Here is a 17579-nt window from a genome sequence, read left to right on the forward strand (position 1 = left end):
AAGAAAAAAATACAAGTTTCTCCTCACACTCCATCTCTTTTCTGATTCTCTTGCTATTTTATTGTACATCTCTTAGATCCCAGCTTATTCCTCCCTCCCTTCTTCTTTCTTGGTTATACTGGGATGTTTTGTCCCCAAAATAAAATGAATTAAAAATTGAAAACAATACAAGCTTCTTCTCCTTCCCCACCTCATTTATGGTTTTAGCATAGAGTAACACAATAACACAGTAAATGGTGGCAGAAAAATACCCAAGTGGCCCATCTAGTCTGCTCAGCAAGTTTATTTTATTTTATTTTTTATAGATTTTGTTCCTTAGGGTAGTAACTTCCACTCTTATGCAGGTTACCACAATTAACATGGGTTACCCTTTCCTTCATCTCCCTCCTTTAGCCAGTAGTGTATGATTCCCTGTGTTTATCCCATACCAGTCTCCAGTCTTCAAAAAAAGATGATCCCAGAAGCATTAATATAGGGACATATCACTGGGAGCTCAGAGAGAATCTGGATGAGAACAAGATGTTACCAGAAAGATACAGAGATGATGCTTCCTCCTGTTCTGACTGGGAAAAGAGGTGCAGGAATAAATGTATCTCAGAAAAGAAGCAGGAAATTCAGCTGAGCAAAGTGCCAGTAATTTCACTCACACAGGGAAAGAGCAAAGAGGTCTTGTAACTTTGAAATAACAACAGAGATCTGATATTGAAAATAGACAATATTCATATAGGGGTAGATTTTTTAAAAAAGCGCGATCGCGTACTTTTGTTCGCGTAGCAGGCGCGAACAAAAGTACGCAGGATTTTATAAGATACGCGCATAGCTGCGCGTATCTTATAAAATCCTGGATCGGCGCGCGCAAGGCTGCCGATTTTGGGCAGCCTGTGCGCGCCGAGCCGCGCAGCCTGCCTCCGTTCCCTCCATTCCCCAACCTAACCCACCCCCCCGGCCCTATCTAACCCCCCCCCTTACCTTTGTCCCTAGATTTACGCCTGCAAGAAGCAGACGTAAATCTACGCGCGCCAGCAGACTGCTGGCGCGCCGTCATCCGACCCGGGGGCTGGTCCAGAGGCCTCGACCACGCCCCCGGGCCAGCACCATGCCCCGTTCCCGCCCCCGAAATGCCACGTCCCGCCCCCGAAACGCCGCCTCGTTCGGCCCCACCCCCAACACGCCCCCTTCAAAAAACCCCGGGACTTACGCGTGTCCCGGGGCTCTGCGCTCGCCGGCGGCCTATGCAAAATAGGCGCGCCGGCGCGCGAGGGCCCTGCTCGCGTAAATCCGAGCAGGGCTTTTAAAATCCGTCCGATACAGATTGTAGCAAAACTCTCAGATAGAAGGAAGAAATGCAAGCACAACAGAAAACATACACAGGAGAGACCTTTTACATGTTCTGAAGGTGGGAAAAAACTAATGCAGCACCAGAAAATCAACAAAGAGAAGAGATTGTGTTCAGCTATAGAATATAGGAAAAGCTTTCTTAATAAATCAAACCTCACACATTATCAGGAAAGCCACTCATGGGAGACAATTGTCATGTTTTGATTGTGACCAAGTTTCATTCAGAGAGCAAATTTCACAAGAAACCCAAAATTCCACCCAGCAACAAGTAGGGAATGTAATGAAAGTTTATGTCACAAAAAGTATACTGATAAATTATTTTCTTATACTAAATTTGACAAGGGGCAAGTGTTTCAACAGGCAGACATCTCCCATGCCACTTTGCCTTGCTGCTGTACCCCTTTTCTTACACCATAGGAGTCTTTCTTCCACTCAGCACTGCTGCTATATCCAGACATAAATCAAAGCCAAACCAGCCTAATCTAAGCTGGTTCATGACTGGTTTATCTATGAAAATACAGGTTAAAAAAATATATATATAAGATGATATCTGTTTATTGGACTAACAATACATTTATTGATTAGCTTTCAGGAGCTAATACTCCATTCCAGAGGACAGAATAAAATGAACAAAAAATGACATTTACCAGAAAAATTGTGTATAATAAAAGCCATTCTAAAGATAGTAGGAAGGGGAAGGGGTAGGGTGAGATGGATTTTAGAGGTGATCAGAAAGTGACTTGCACAGGCAGTGTAAGTTTATAGCTCATAATGAATTAATAACATAGATCTTTGAGTCCCTTTTATCAGTTCTGAAGTGTCTAATCATTTTAGCTTCAAAAGTCTTACGTTTTTAGATTGTTTTAAATTTTCTTTTAATCATCCTGATCATATAGTGGTTAATTTTGTGTCTATGAGAACTGACTCTTACCTTAAAAGTCTGGCAAGTCTCACCAATGTAGTATGCTTCTTCATATTTTTCGCATTGAATATATAATATATACTACATTAAAGGAGGAGAGTGAATAGCATTCCCTTATGCTATATTTATGCTCTTCCTCTAATGTAGTATATATTATTCAGTACAGAAAATGAGACTGCATATTCTCTCCAATTAATATTGCATTTGGAATGATCTCTCTAACAGGCAATGGAGGCATGTAAAGATGCAGGCTTGGTGAAGTCCATTGGCGTTTCTAACTTCAATCGTAGGCAACTGGAAATGATCTTGAATAAACCAAGGCTCAAGTACAAGCCAGTCTGCAACCAGGTAAAGCTGCACCTAAAGGCACAGCCTAAAAGAAACCAGAGACAAGTTCTTGATAACTGTTGGGATACAGAGCCATAAAACAAGCATTTATAGGTTTTTACACAAATTCAGGATTCAAGGCAAAAATATTTTCCAATTTTCTTATATCTCCAGCAGTCCCCTCTCCTCAACGAGCCCCCCCCAAATCATGCTCCCCAGTCCCTCTTCCCACTTAGACCCAAAGTAGACATGTTCCCTAGCCACCTCTCACTACCCAGACCCCCTAGTTCCCAACAGGCATGATACCCAGTCTCCTCTCCCTACCCAGCCCCCCAGTCCCCAGCAGTCTTGTTCCATAGCCCCTCCCCAGTCATGCTCTCCAGTTCCTTCTCCCCATCCCCCAGCAGCCATGCTTCATAGTCCTCTCGCCCACCCAGACTCCCAATTCCCAGCAGTCATGCTCCTCTCCAGCCACCAGCAATCATGCTCCTCAGTCCTCTGTCCCCACCCAGATCCTACAGTCCCCGGGAGTCATGCTCCCCAGTCCCCTCTCGTCACTCAGACCCCAGCATTCCTGTTCCACAGCTTTTCCCCCAGTCATGCTCCCCATCCCCCAACAGATCATGCTCTCTAGTCCCCTTTTCCCATCCAGACCACTCAGTTCCCAACAGTTTTGCTCCCCAGCCCCCTCTCCCCACTTTGATATCTTCAGCCCCCAGCAGTCATAGTCCCCTCCTCACCCAGCCCTCCAGTCCCCAGCAGGCTTGTTCCACAGCCCAACCCCCAGTCATGTTCCTCAGTCCCCTCTCCCCATCTAGACCCCTAGTAGTCATGTTCTCTAGCCCCCTCTCCCTACCCAGACCCCCAGTTCCCAGCTGTCTTGCTCCCCAGCCCCCTTTCCCCACCTAGAACCCTTCAGCCCCAGCAGTCATGCTCCCCAGTTCCCTCTCCTTTCTCAGCCTCCCCGTCCCCAGCTGTCGTGTTCCTCAGCCTCTTCCCTCCAAGAACCCCCAGTCATGCTCCCTAGGTCCCACTCTCCATCCTCCAGCAGTCATGCTCCTCTCTTCACCCAGAGCCCAACAGTCTTGTTCTGAGCCCCTCCCCTCCAGGACCCCTAGACATGCTCCACAGTCCCATCTCCCCACCCATAACCCCCCAGTAGTCATATTCCCTAGCCTCCCCCCACCTAGACCCCCCTCCCCTGTGCCCAGCAGTATTGCTTTCCAGCCCACTGTAGTCTTGCTTCCCACCCCCTCCCCCTCCCGTTCTCCAGTCATCTTGTTCTCCAGATTCCCCTCTTCTCCTCGCTCACTGTCACTCATAGCTTACTGAACTATTTCCCAGCTAAGCTCAAACATCGGCACTGAGATCCTAGAAGAAATAGCCACACAGCATTTACTTATCCTCCTACCACCTGCCCTTGCATCCACATGGGTGTAGAAGCTAGTTCTAAGTTTTGGATATGTCCCATCCCACACACCCTGCTGGCCTGTTTTTCACATGGGCTAGAAGGCGGGACCTTCTTCCAGCTGAAGCAAAGCCCCGCCTTCTATCTCATGCTGTGCTGCTGCTTCAATCAGTGCTTGAGCTCAGCTGCCACTTGCCTGCATCCAGTCCCTGTGATTGGTCCCACCCATGAGGCCCCTTCAACCTACTGTCGCCGAACCTCCTTTTTATTGGATCCCTCTGAGGTGCAGCTTATGGGCAACCTCACCTGCTGTTTCTACTGGCCGCACAGAGGAGCAGCTGAAAAAAAAAAATCCCCCCCCCCCCCAAATAAAATGAAAGGTCCAGGGCTGGGGATTAAGAGTACATATCTCTGCTGGGCTGCACCTGCAGCCCCCACACAAAATCACCTCAAAGTCTTCTTTAAAAAGGTAATTTTAAGAGCCCAGTGCTGGCCTCTTTCTCCCTCACCTGCTCCCCAGTCCTGCCAAAATTTGCCTTTTCACGGCCTCCCTTCTTTCCCCCTTCTCCCCCCATCCCTGCTGTAACCCTCCCAGTACCTCTTCAGCCCAGATCACAGTAGTAGCCTACTGTGACCTAGGCCCAGCCCTTCTACTAAAGATAGGGGAGCTAATCTGGACGCATGCATTTCCAGAGTAGCACTTCTAACGTAAATTGAAAGCTTATGCTTCAAGTGAAGTGCATCTAGCATTGATGGGGGAGCTACTCTGGAAGCATAGCATATGCTTCCAGAGTAGCTCCCTTAGCAACAATAGAAGCACTGGGCCTGGGTCATGGTAGGTTGCTACCACCATCCTGGCTGAAGATACTGGGAAGGTGGAAGGGTTAGGAATGGGGTGGGTGGGAGGGAGGGGGCCCCATGAAGGCCAATTTTGGCAGGACTGGAGAACAGGCAGGGGTAAGGGGAAGGCTGGCACCAGGCCCTTAAAATTAACTTTTTAAAGAAGACTTTGAGGGGTTTGGGGATCTGTAGGCACGGCCTAGGTAGCTCAGGTGGGCGGGGACAATGATAGGGCTTCCAGATTCACAACTTTTTTTTTTTAACCTGCAGCTCAGCACTTTTGAATTTAGTCAGTTAAGGCTAAAGTTATCCAACCACATGAGCCTAGATAACTTTACCCCTAACTGGTGATATTCAAAAAATATCCTGCTAGGTTTAAAGTTATCCAGCTACAGTTAGCTGAATAACTTTAATCGTGGATATTCAGTGGAGTGCTTATCCCACACTGAATATCCGAAGCAAGTTGCCTGGCTATCCCTAGCTGGATATTATAACCTGTTCATCACCAGCTAATTGAATATTGACCTCTGTATGTACAGTTTTCTGCAAAAGTATAGGTGCCTCTGGTCAAATTTTAGGTATTAATGAATCTCTAAGTAAGCAGAAGCTAACAGAACCTTTACATGGTACAAAGTTAAAAATATCTTTCTGAAATTTGTAATGTAAAATTATTATTTATTTGCTGATTTTAATAGATTGAAAATAATAAAACAATGAACTTGGCATGTGCAAAAGTTTTGATGCCCTTCTAGTTGAGTTTCTGCTACTTATTTTAAAAAGTTGATTGATTCAATAGGCCTTCAATTAGTCAGGTGAAGACAATTCCATTGCTGAACCAATACTCTGACCCTTTGAACCTTTCAGGTTGTGATTGTTGTTCAGTCTACTTTTATTAACCATGGGCTCCTGTAAGTAGCTGTCTGAGCATTTGAAACTGAATATAATTCACTCTTGCAAAGCATAGGAAGGCAATAAAAAAATATAAATACTTCTAGTTAGCTATTTCAACTGTCAGAAACATTGTTAAGAAATGGAAGTTACATAGAACTGTTGACGTCGAAGCAAGATGTGGAAGATCAAGAAAAATCTCTGATAGGACTGTAAAACAACCTACAGATCACCGCAAATGACTTTCTATAAAGTTTAGTTGACACTGGAGTAGTTGTCCACAATACAGAGTAGCTCATACAGCAATGATATGCATAGGAAAGTTGTCAGAAGAAAACCTTTTCTGTGTCCTCATCACAAAAGTCATTGCCTAAAATATGCAAAATAAAACCGGGGTAAGCCTGAAATGTTTTGAAACAAAGTGCTTTGGACTGATTAATTGAAAATTGAATTGTTTGACCTCAACAACACAAGATATTGTAATTTCAATTTCTTAACAATGTTTCTTTTTTCATGCAGAGAAAAATGTCACCCTATACCACTTCCCTTTTTTTTTTCAGCCCAAATACATGACCCTGCTTTTTTAGCAATAAATCTTAGCTGCTAGACCATTCCTCAAGCTTTGCTCGATCCCTCCTTGTGTTTTCCACACCTTCCTGGGTGTCTGCCTTGTTGAAGATTTTGTCATCTTCTGCAAAATGACAAAACCTTCTTGATAGCCCTTCCACAATATCGCTTACAAAAATCTGTCACACCACTAATAACACCCCTTTAAAACTGCCCTTTATTAACATGCCTAGATAAAATGTTTTCCCTTCTCTCTGCAATCTATAGATATACCTTTCTTTAGTGAATGATTCATGTTAAAATCCTAAATAAATACTATAATATGCTCTAAGCAAGGTCCTACACATTTTTTAATCCAAAATGATCTTAGTGTTGACATCTGTACCTTTTCTTATCAGCTATTTTGGATGTATAAGTAACTTAATGACCTTATGTCACATATTAAAGTGAATATTTGTGTAAGGATTTCTTGTCTTCTCTTTATTATTAGAATCACATTCTTGACTGTACTTGCTAGGGTATCATATTGTACAAAATATGAAAAAGCATTTTCAAATTCAGCTGATTACACTGACTTGTCCTGGAATGCTTCCTTTTATTTGATACAACCCAATATGGCATTATCTGGGAGCTCTTTAAATATCTTTTCATTTGAAGACTGAAAATGAATTTTCTGCTGTTGACCACCCTGAATAGTATCCTTAGGGGAACATCCCTGCTGCCAAATTACAGGACTATCCTGTTGGGCATTCTTTACACACAATTAAGAGACATTCAATTTTAGGCTTAGGGTAGTGTATAGCTAGAAAAGCTTTTGACAGACAATACAATTGTCTTGCCTTAATATCTCTAACTTTGAATTCTGCAGGTTGAGTGTCATCCATATTTGAATCAAAAGAAGCTACAGGAGTTCTGCAAGATGAATGATATCGTTCTTGTGGCTTATAGTGTGTTAGGATCAATACGAGTAGATACAGAATGGTAAGGAATGAAACTGGAACATGTCATTTTTACTTTAAGTCATATGGAGAATAATTTTCAAACCCATTGCCATAGGTAAAGCAGTGTTTTATCCACAGAAATAAGCTTTTTACAAAATTATCTTCTGCTATGCAGGTAATAAGCGCATGTGACCCGCATATGTGCACGTTTACCAGGATCTGTGCCAAGATATTAGAAGCCAAGGTGAACTTTCAGCCATATGTGCCCTCTTTCCTACCCCTCTGCAACAGCCCTCACCCTCTCTTAACCTCTTCCCTGCAGCAACATTCTCTGTTCTCTATCATGTGCAAGCAGTATTCATCCATCCGGGATCCCTCCCTTTCTCTCTTTCTGCCTCCTATCAGGGGTGGCCAGGGAATAGCAATTCTCCCCATCAATTGGGGCCAGCATTGTGCTGCTCGAGCCTGGAGAGTGTTCATGCAGCACATAACAGGTAATTCCTCTGCTGCCTGTCTCCTGCATCAGCACATGCTCAAGGTCCTCCTTCGGTGATCTGGCATGATTGGTTTGTCTACAGGGCACAGGCATTCTGCCGTGGTGGGGGATGGGGTGTTGGAGGGCATGGAAATAGGTGCCTCTCTTGTCTCAGACAATATGGTGAGGTCAGCACTTTGCACTAATGGATGGTCCAAGTGATGCCAACCTGGTCCTGCCATTGCCATCCCCAAAACTGTGATGTTCTGCCTAGTTTATCCAGTGTTTCCACAAGCCCTCACTTTTACCTGTTGGAATCTGTGGGAGGGAGCGCTAGGGAGTGCTCACGATTCCGGGGGGATGTGTGCCCATGGACCATGACACGACTGCAGAGAGGAGCTCCGTGGAAGCGCTGCGGCAGGCAAGACGTGTCCCAGCATGGGAGGAGTAGGCGGACCACCGCCCTAACCTCTGCTGAACCTGCACGCACTGGTAGAGATCCAATGCAATGCTGGTCTTTGGGGTAGCCCTCCGGCCACTCGATAGCCCTTTCAGACCTGCCACTGGGTAGCGGCAGATGCTGTAGGATGGACAGAGGTCAAGGACAGGCGATGGTACTGGAGCTTGGAACAAGACGAGACCTTGGCCTTAGACTAGACTGACGGCTTGAATAAAGTGAGGAAGCTCAGAGGCTCAGATGAAATGAAGACACGTGGAGCTTGGGACTCAGAAGAGACGAGGATGCTTGAAGACTCAGATGAGATGAAGATGTGAGGTGACTTGGAATTCAGACATGACGAGAACATGAGGTGACTTGGAAATCAGACAAAGGACATCAGAAGTGAGACTCGGAACATCAGGGTTGGAATGTAGTACATCGGATATGAATGGACACCAGTACCTTGGGACATCAGGACATCTTTGGCATCTGGACATCAGGGAGGAGGCCCACAGGGACGACTGGAACATGACGGACAAGACAGCAGGAGACTGGGACATCCGAAGACAAGGGGATGTCAGGACATCTGGAGATAGGGAGGACATTCGGAGATAGGGAGACGTCAGGACACCTGAAGATGAGAAGACATCTGGAGACAGGGTGACCTCAGGACATCTGAAGACACGGAGACATCGGGACATCTGAAAACAAGAGGACGGAATCCAATGAGAAACCAGAACATGGAATGAAGATGATGATGAAGGTTCAGGAGCCATGGACGAAGACAAAGAGGACCAATGAAGAACAGAGTGCCTTGAAGATATGAAGAAGGATCATGGAGGACTCCTGAGATGAAGAGCTGGAACTGAAGATCCAGGAGATGTCCGACTCCATGATCAACTCCTTGCGAAGGTAAAGAGGAACTGAAGGCTGAGCCCTTTTGTAAGGCTGAAGAGGAACACCCAGGATGACATCATGAGGAGGAGCCAGGAGGACTGCCCACTGCTGGTCCTTTAAATCTTGAGAGGAGGTATGGCCCCGTGCCTAAGGAAGCAGGACCAGGGACAGCAGCCATGCTGTGCAGGCGAAGCAGGCCCGAGGCGGCTCTTGCCACAGGAGAAGGCTGGAGGCGGCTCCAGCCGCTGAAGGGACACTGGTGGCGAATTCCAGGCCACGGAGAGGAGCTCCAGGGTGACCTCCCAGCTGCAAGAAGAGGAAGATGGAGGTGGCTCCTGCCGTGGAGGACAGCGCTGATGTCGGCGGCTCCCAGCCGTGAAGACTGAAGGCTTTGGCGACGGCCTAGCCAAGAAGAGATGGCGGAAGCGGCGCCCAGGTCATGAAGAAGGCAGCGGCGATGGCAGTGGCTTCAGCCGCAAACAGAGATGACTTCAGTGGCGGCCCACTGGCCACGAAGAGGAATGAGGGCGCCGCTTGGTGGAGGTCTCCTGCCGCGAGAAGCGGCGAAACTGATGGCGGCCTCCAGGCCACGAGAAGGCAGGCGTCGGTGGCCTCCAGGCCGCATGGGGACTTTGGCATGGGAAGAGCAGGCTGGCTGGCAGAGGAGGTAAGAGGCTGTTTGTGGCTAGGCCCACGGGCAGCATCGCAACATTAACCACAGTGTAGAGAGATATTCTTGTGGATGAGGCTGGGATTGGGTTTGGAATTATGCACACACTTTTGAATTTTTAAAAGTATCTGCATATTTTTCCCCGGCAAAGACTATGGGAGTAATATTCAGACACTGGCTAGCTTGCAAATTTAGCTGGATAAAATGTATTTGGCTAACTTTGGCGAGATATTGAGCAGTACAATCTCACCATTGACTATACCTGACTGTTAAAGTGTTGCGTATGTGGACCCTTGAGCTGAGACGAGGTTGATGCTGCCACCAGGGGAAGGCCCCTAGTGGTCCTCATTGTCGGGAGGCGTTGCAGGCTGAGAAGACCCAACTGGAGCTTCACTTTTACCAGCCTACGTTCCCCGCAGGTTGAGCCCTTAGGTGCCGGGGCCGGCAGGACTTAGGTGTGGGTCTCTCATGTCGAGGAGTCCAGAGGAGAAGGCTGAGCGGCATCGGGCAGGCTGAAGTCGAGGCAGGTGGCGGGCAGACGTAACCAAGAGCAGGCCAAAGGTCAGGATAGGCAGCAGACAGGCAAAGACGAGGAAACAGGCCAGAGGTCAGGGCAGGCGGAAGTAAAGTGAAATCAGAGTACCAGGCAAGGGTCAGACAGGCAGAGAACAAGCTGAGATGAGACACAGGCAGAGGTCCAAACCAGGAAGTCAGTCCAAGGGCAGGAGCAGGAACAGAGACCGAGGCAGGAACACAGGAACAGGAGACAAGGCTGGAACACAGGATCAGGAACAACGCAGACTACGCACTCTAGATCAGAGCAGGACCTGTTGCTGAGGCAAAGTGCTGAAATCAAGGCTGGGTATATATATCTGGCTTGGGTGATGTCATCCCCTGGGGCCTAGGCAAAGTTTCCAGCTGTGGGCCTTTTAAAAGAATGACGATGGCGAGCACGCGCGCCTAGAGGGGCAGGTGCCAAGGCTGAGCCGGCGGCATGTCGCGCCACGAGGGCAGGCCGCCCCAGTGGGGTTCGGCGTCTGGCCGCCTCGTGCAGTGGAGGAGAGAGCCGGGGCTGGCCACCTGCTGGAGCAGGTAAAGGGGCCTAGCTGCAAGTGGCCGTGGCCGCCGGCCGGTAATGCTAACATAAAGTTAGTGAATACGTTTATCCAGATAACTTTAGGACTGTTCTACAACATGACCAGCGTTAGCTGGATAAGTTGCCTGGCTAACTCTGAATAATGGAGTTAGCAGGATAACATATCTGCCTTAAGAACATCCCTAGGCTATTTGGCTAAATGTTATCCAGAGATGTGGCAACATAATACAAAACCAGAAATATTGTTCCTGTTCATATCCCAGATCATGGCATGGGTTATGCTCCCTACCAGCAGATGGAGGCAGAGAACAAAAAGTTTCACTGACTCTGCTGCTTAACATAGCGTATCACCTGCAGTTGCTCAGTATTTCTCTGTCTCCAGCAGATGGTAGAAGCGTAAAACCTGCAGGCTGGAGGTTTCAGAACAAAAAAAAAAGAAAGAAAGAAGAAATGTTTCCATCCAAATTACTCCCAAAGATTGGGTGCCTGGTTGGACCATAACCCTACTAGAGCAGGGCGATCAGAGGGTAAGTGGCCCTGAGGTGGCTCTGCCTGCATTCAGTTGGGGGATTGAAAACCAGTGATCTGGCTCCCTTGGTCTTCCAGTGGATTTTCCTTCCTCCAGTGGACTCCTTCAAGCCAGTGATCAGGGAAATATAAGGTTTCTTTAAGATTTTCTAGCAGGGTTGCCTGGGAACACGTCTGTGTCAGAGTTTGTAAAGTGAAAAAAAAAACAAGAAAAAAGAAAACTGACCCACGTGGCTCAGGGAGCTGCTGAGAGGAGGAAGGGTTCTTGCGCCTGCTGACTCTTCCAAGAGAGGTTGGGCTGAACTGGCAAGAAGTCTCAGGGAGGCGGCAGCGTGTATGGCAGGAGTCTGTCTGGGGTCAAGCGCAATTAAAATGGTAACATAGGCAAACCTCAAGAAGACCTGTAGGGTATGTAGGGACTCACACTTGCAGCTTCCGGCATCAGGCCTGTGCAATAGGTTCCATTTCCAGGGAAGAGGGCAGTTCTGTAGCAGCTAGAGCAGTAGGAGAGTATCCTAGTCATCAGCTGTAGGTTGACCAGGCCTCTTTGATGATGTGGGAATGGTTTCCATTTTCCCTGCATGTGCAGATGAGAAGGCTGAGGTAGGAGAGGGTAGAGATTCCCCTCCTCCATTAAACCCAGCACATTGCAACTCAAAGGGCTCTAGGGACAGAGGTGGAGCCCATGGAGGACGGGTCTGATGATTCTGAGGATTTTTCCTTGGATTTTGAGCTCATTCTTCTAAAGCTTATTTATGGAAGAAAAGGGCAGCAAACAAGTGATCCCATCCACAGGGAAACCAGAGGCAGGCTAAGGTGGGCAAACACCACCCACGGGGTGGTCAGGAGGAATTATCTGCCTGCTTGGCCTCAAGAGACAGCCAGGGAGCAGTTTGGATGGTTTCCATGACCCCGACAGAGCAGGAGACCCAGAGGGTCATCCCCAGATGAGGATATGGATAAGGATGTCTTGGACCCAGAGAATGTCCTAGTGGCCGAGAGTATATGACACCAGAGTGGTCAAGCTATTCAGAAAGGATGAATTAAGACTGCTGATTCCACATGTGTTGCAGGAACTGGGGATTAAGGTCCCCCCAGGAGGAAGCCGATCACAAGGTAGTAGACCCTGTAGTGGAGGGTCTGTGAGGGCCAGCGAAGGCTGTTCCCTTTCATAGGTCAGTGAAGAAGCTAGTGGTCAGGGAGTGGGATACCTCTGAGGTGGGCTTAAAGGTAGGAAGAGCTATGTTCAAGCTGTACCCCTTGCCCGAGGATGCCTTGGAACTTCTGATACTGCCCAAGGTGAATGCATCTGTCTTTGCGGTGACCAGGAAGACCACCATTCCAGTGACAGTTTGACAGCTTTGAAGGATACACAAGATCAGAAGTTGGAAGTCCAACTCAAGAGGATGTTTGAAGGATTTAAACTTCATCTTACAGAGACTTGCTGGGTCATCTGCTCCGCCATAGTCCTGGTTAGTGTGCTGTGCCTGTCCCGTCCGTCCCCGTCCCCCCCGATTATTGCTCCGCCCACAGGTGTACATCATCTAGAGCCTGGGGGGGAGGGGGGCTATAAAGGGCTGGCCCCGGGACTAGGCGTCGTGCGCCGAAGGAGCGAGACAAAGGGGCATGCCCCTTTGTGTAGCCCTGAATAATCTCTGCTCTGTCTGAATTGTGCCAGCGTTTTCCATCACCAGGTAACTATATCAGTATGGGTCAAGGACACACCATGTATAATCAGGAGATCTCAGTTTGCTTCAATCAAAAAAGAAAAAAATGGAAAATTCCTTTCCTGTCACAATGCTAACAGCAATATGAAAAATCAAAGAAAATTGTATCCACATCGGACATCTCTATTTCTAATTGTCTATTTTTAACATTCTTCTTAATTAATATTCAAGCGATTAGTAAAAAAATCGCATTAATAACAGATTTATTGCATGATAGAAAACCAGATTTTTTAGCACTGAGCAAAACCTGGCTTAAAACTACCGATATTGTAATAACTAATCAATTAGTTAATTCAAATTATGATGTATTTGCAATTCCGAGGCTGCATTGTAGAGGCAGTGGGTTAATGTTAATAATGAAGGAACATTTTAAAATGAAATTTATCCCAACAGAACTCCCCCAATCATACAAGGTCGCACTTTTTGATTCTGATCAGATGCAACTCTGTCTACTGTATTGGCTTCCTACTTTCTTAGATCACAATATTTCTCCTTTAATTTAATTCTTTACTGCCCACCTAAATCCTAGTAAACCTTCATTAATACTAGGAGATATTAATCTACTTATGGATGACATACCGCTAGATAATACATGTTCTATTTTAATTGATTCCCTAACAGCCTTAGGTTATAATCTTATTTCTCATGATCCCACACTCAAGGCCGGGCATATACTCGACTTGATTTTTCTTAATCATAATATGTGTAAACATGTGTTTACTAGCTCTACCCCGGTGCCCTGGTCTGATCATTTTTTAATCTATTCTGAGATTGAATTCAATTACCAAGCTAACCTACTTGATGCTAATCCTGGTTATTTTACTTTTCAAACCCAACCAAAAGTGGATGAATTAACGAATGAATTTTATTCCACTAAAGACAAATTTAAGGCTAACACTACCAGTGAAATAACTTCGGTTTGGATATCAGAATGTTCAAATAAAGCTAATAAACTATGCCAAATTAAGACTAAAAAAATTAATCCGAAATGAAGCATGAATCCTTGGTGCAATTTAGAATTAGAGGCAAAAACAAATGCTAAAAAGGCTCAAGCTAATGTGGAGAAGAAATAAAACAGTACAATTACTAGGAGACTTTAGAGCAGCACTGCATAGTTACAAAAAAATATATTGAACACATTAAAAAAGAATTCTTTAAAAATAAAATGGAGCAATCTTTATATAATCCCAGGATTCTCTTTTCTATTGTAAAAAGCCAGATTAAAGACCCATCTAGATCAGAACAGGGATTACCAGAACAGAAATGTAATGAGATCGCTCTCTTTTTTAAACCAAAAATTGACACCCTAAACTCTAATATCAGACTTAATTCCAACCAAACTGTTAGGATGTCCATTAAAGAAGGTACACAATGGAATTCTTTTGAACTTACCTCTGCTCTCGAAATTGAGTCTATTATTAAGAAATTGAACCCTGCAGAATACCCATTAGACGCTATTCAAATATCGTCCCTCAAATTAATTGCTGACAATTGTGCAGAGACTATTATCCCTAGGTTGGGTGGTGAACCTAGTGTGGCTGACCTTCGGTTAGCCACTAGATGGCCCTAGGTCCCTTACCATCAGAACTAGTAACAGCTTAGTGGGATTTTCCATTCCTTTTTCAGTATCTCCAATGAATTCACTATTAGAGATGTGAATCGTGTCCTCGATCGTCTTAACGATCGATTTCGGCTGGGAGGGGGAGGGAATCGTATCGTCGCCGTTTGGGTATTTAGAGTATCGTGAAAATCGTTAAAATCGTGAACCGGCACACTAAAACCCCCTAAAACCCACCCCGACCCTTTAAATTAAATCCCCCACCCTCCCGAACCCCCCCCCCAATGCCTTAAATTACCTGGGGGTCCAGCGGCGGTCCGTAGCTAAATCGGGGGAAGGGGAAGGGCAGGAAAACCGGCACACTAAAACACCCTAAAACCCACCCCCGACCCTTTAAATTAAATCCCCCACCCTCCCGAACCCCCCCCAAATGCCTTAAATTACCTGGGGGTCCAGCGGCGGTCCGGAATGGTCTCCTGCAATTGAATCGTGTTGTCTTCAGCCGGCGCCATTCTGTGCCGCCATTTTGCAAAATGGCGGCGCAAAATGGCAGCGGCCATAGACCAACACGATTCGACTGCAGGAGGTCGTTCTGGACCCCCGCTGGACTTTTGGCAAGTCTTGTGGGGGTCAGGAGGCCCCCCCAAGCTGGCCAAAAGTCCCTGGGGGTCCGGGAGCGATTTCCTGCCGCGAATCGTTTTCCGTACGGAAAATGGCGCCGGCAGGAGATCGACTGCAGGAGGTCGTTCAGCCGCCATTTTGTGCCGCCATTTTGCAAAATGGCGGCGCAGAATGGCGCCGGCTGAAGACAACACGATTCAATTGCAGGAGACCGTTCCGGACCGCCGCTGGACCCCCAGGTAATTTAAGGCATTTGGGGGGGGGGGGTGAGGGAGGGTGAGGGATTTAATTTAAAGGGTCGGGGGTGGGTTTTAGGGTGTTTTAGTGTGCCGGTTTTCCTGCCCTCCCCCTTCCCCCGATTTACGATTTTTTGACGATAAATCTGGGGAATTTGTATTGTATCGTGGCCCTAACGATTTTTGACGATTTAAAATATATCGGACGATATTTTAAATCGTCAAAAAACGATTCACATCCCTATTCACTACGATTGGTTATCCCTAGGTCATAAGGTAGAGCTAAAGGTATAGAAAGCGTGTCATTTTGAGTTGGCTCTTGAAGAGTAAAAAGCTATTTTTCTTTTCACCCTTTCGAGTTGGGCCCACTAACCCAACTTGGTATTTTTCCTGCATTCAGAGGAGATTCCTGGCCAGTACATTCCCTGTCTGAGACAGTCTGCCTCATTTTTGGAAGAGAGAGAGAGATTTTTGGACTTAAAGCATTTTGGATTTCCCCCCTTTTTTGTTAGTGTGAATGTTTCTTCTTTCCACCTCTCCTCACAACTTGGAGTTGGGAGAGTGAGAACTTTGTTCAGTACTGGAAACATCAGACTTTTCCCCTAGAGAACTGAAAGACAGAGTGGAGTGAAACATCAAGACCTATAGATTCCTAACTGGATCTGTACCCCAAAGGGACCAAGTCCCTTTGGGGTACAGACAAAACTTTAGACAAAACTTTAGACAGGTAGGATTTTTTTGTGGCTTGGGGTTCATTCCTAGGATTCCTCATCTTAATGGGCTGTTTGTACACAGATGAGGAAACAGTGGCAAGCTCCTTCCTAGGAACTAGAGAGATGGACTGAAGCACCCCAGCAGAAAGACAATATATAAGTTCAAATGTATGATTTCATTTGTGGAAAGTATGTGGGACAGTAAATGATGTTTTGGAAGTAATCAGTAAACTTTATTTGAACACCCAGGCTGTGTTCAGCCAGTCTGTCCCTGAGGAGAATACCCTACCAGAGAAATACACACATAAGAACATAAGAAATTGCCATGCTAGGACAGACCAAGGGTCCATCAAGCCCAGCATCCTGTTTCCAACAGAGGCCAAAAACCAGGCCACAAGAACCTGGCAATTACCCAAACAATAAGAAGAACCCATGCTACTGATGAAATTAATAGCAGTGTCTATTCCCTAAGTAAAATTGATTAATAGCCATTAATGGACTTCTCCTCCAAGAACTTATCCAAACCTTTTTTGAACCCAGCTACACTAACTGCACTAACTACCTTCTCTGGCAACAAATTCCAGAGCTTTATTGTGCATTGAGTGAAAAAACTTTTCTCCGATTAGTCTTAAATGTGTTACTTGCTAACTTCATGGAATGCCCCCTAGTCCTTCTATTATACACACACACTTGAGAAACATTCCATCACCTGGGCCAAGAAGAATTTCCTTTACCTCCACAGCAAGAATTCCTTCCCCCCACCCCCAGGATCTGAAACGAGAGGGAATAGTCTGGAAAGAGTAGCCCTGATGAACAACTATTTTTATGGCTTAGGAGAAACAGCAAACCCCCTGCAAAGGGTTACACTAGCAAACAGCATGTTGGTTCCAACTCAAGCATTGGCATATTTGGGAACCCACTTCAATACCAAGTTATGTAAGGTATTTCTCATGGTGGACAAGGTGACCAAGCTACAAGTGCAGTTCTGTCACCTTGCAGCTTTTGGTTCCCAGAATGTAGGATTATTTGCAGGTCCTGGGTTCTATGGCTTCTACACTAGATTTAGTTCCTTGAGCATTTACGGATAAAAGACTGCTTCAGAGGGCACTTTTGTCTCACTGGAATTCACAATCAGAAGAGTTTCAGCCTCCACTACCTCTTCAGGGGGAAGTCAGGTCCAGTCTCTCATGGTGGCTTTCTCAGGCCAGTTTAGAACAAGGGGTGGATCTGAAAGTTCTGTAGTGGGTAGTGGTGACAACAGATATCAGTCTAAAGGACTGTGGAGCCATTTGTCAAGGACAGAAAATTCAGGGTCAATGGTCAATGACAGAAGCATTGTGGTCCATCAATCGGTTGGAAATGAGGTTAGTTTGCATGGCATTGCTTTC

The 17579-nt window shown here is 46.2% G+C and overlaps 1 protein-coding gene across 1 annotated transcript in view; it reads left to right on the plus strand.

Moving 5' to 3' along the window:
- LOC115090539 (prostaglandin F synthase 1-like) overlaps nt 1-17579 on the plus strand; it is a 123936-nt gene that overhangs the window by 86613 nt on the left and 19744 nt on the right. The window contains exons 5-6 of the mRNA XM_029599762.1: nt 2486-2608; nt 7159-7271. Of these exons, the coding sequence (XP_029455622.1) occupies nt 2486-2608; nt 7159-7271 (236 nt within the window). The remainder of the gene's footprint in view (nt 1-2485; nt 2609-7158; nt 7272-17579) is intronic.

Source organism: Rhinatrema bivittatum, chromosome 4, assembly GCF_901001135.1.
Source record: "Rhinatrema bivittatum chromosome 4, aRhiBiv1.1, whole genome shotgun sequence".
NCBI lineage: Eukaryota > Metazoa > Chordata > Amphibia > Gymnophiona > Rhinatrematidae > Rhinatrema > Rhinatrema bivittatum.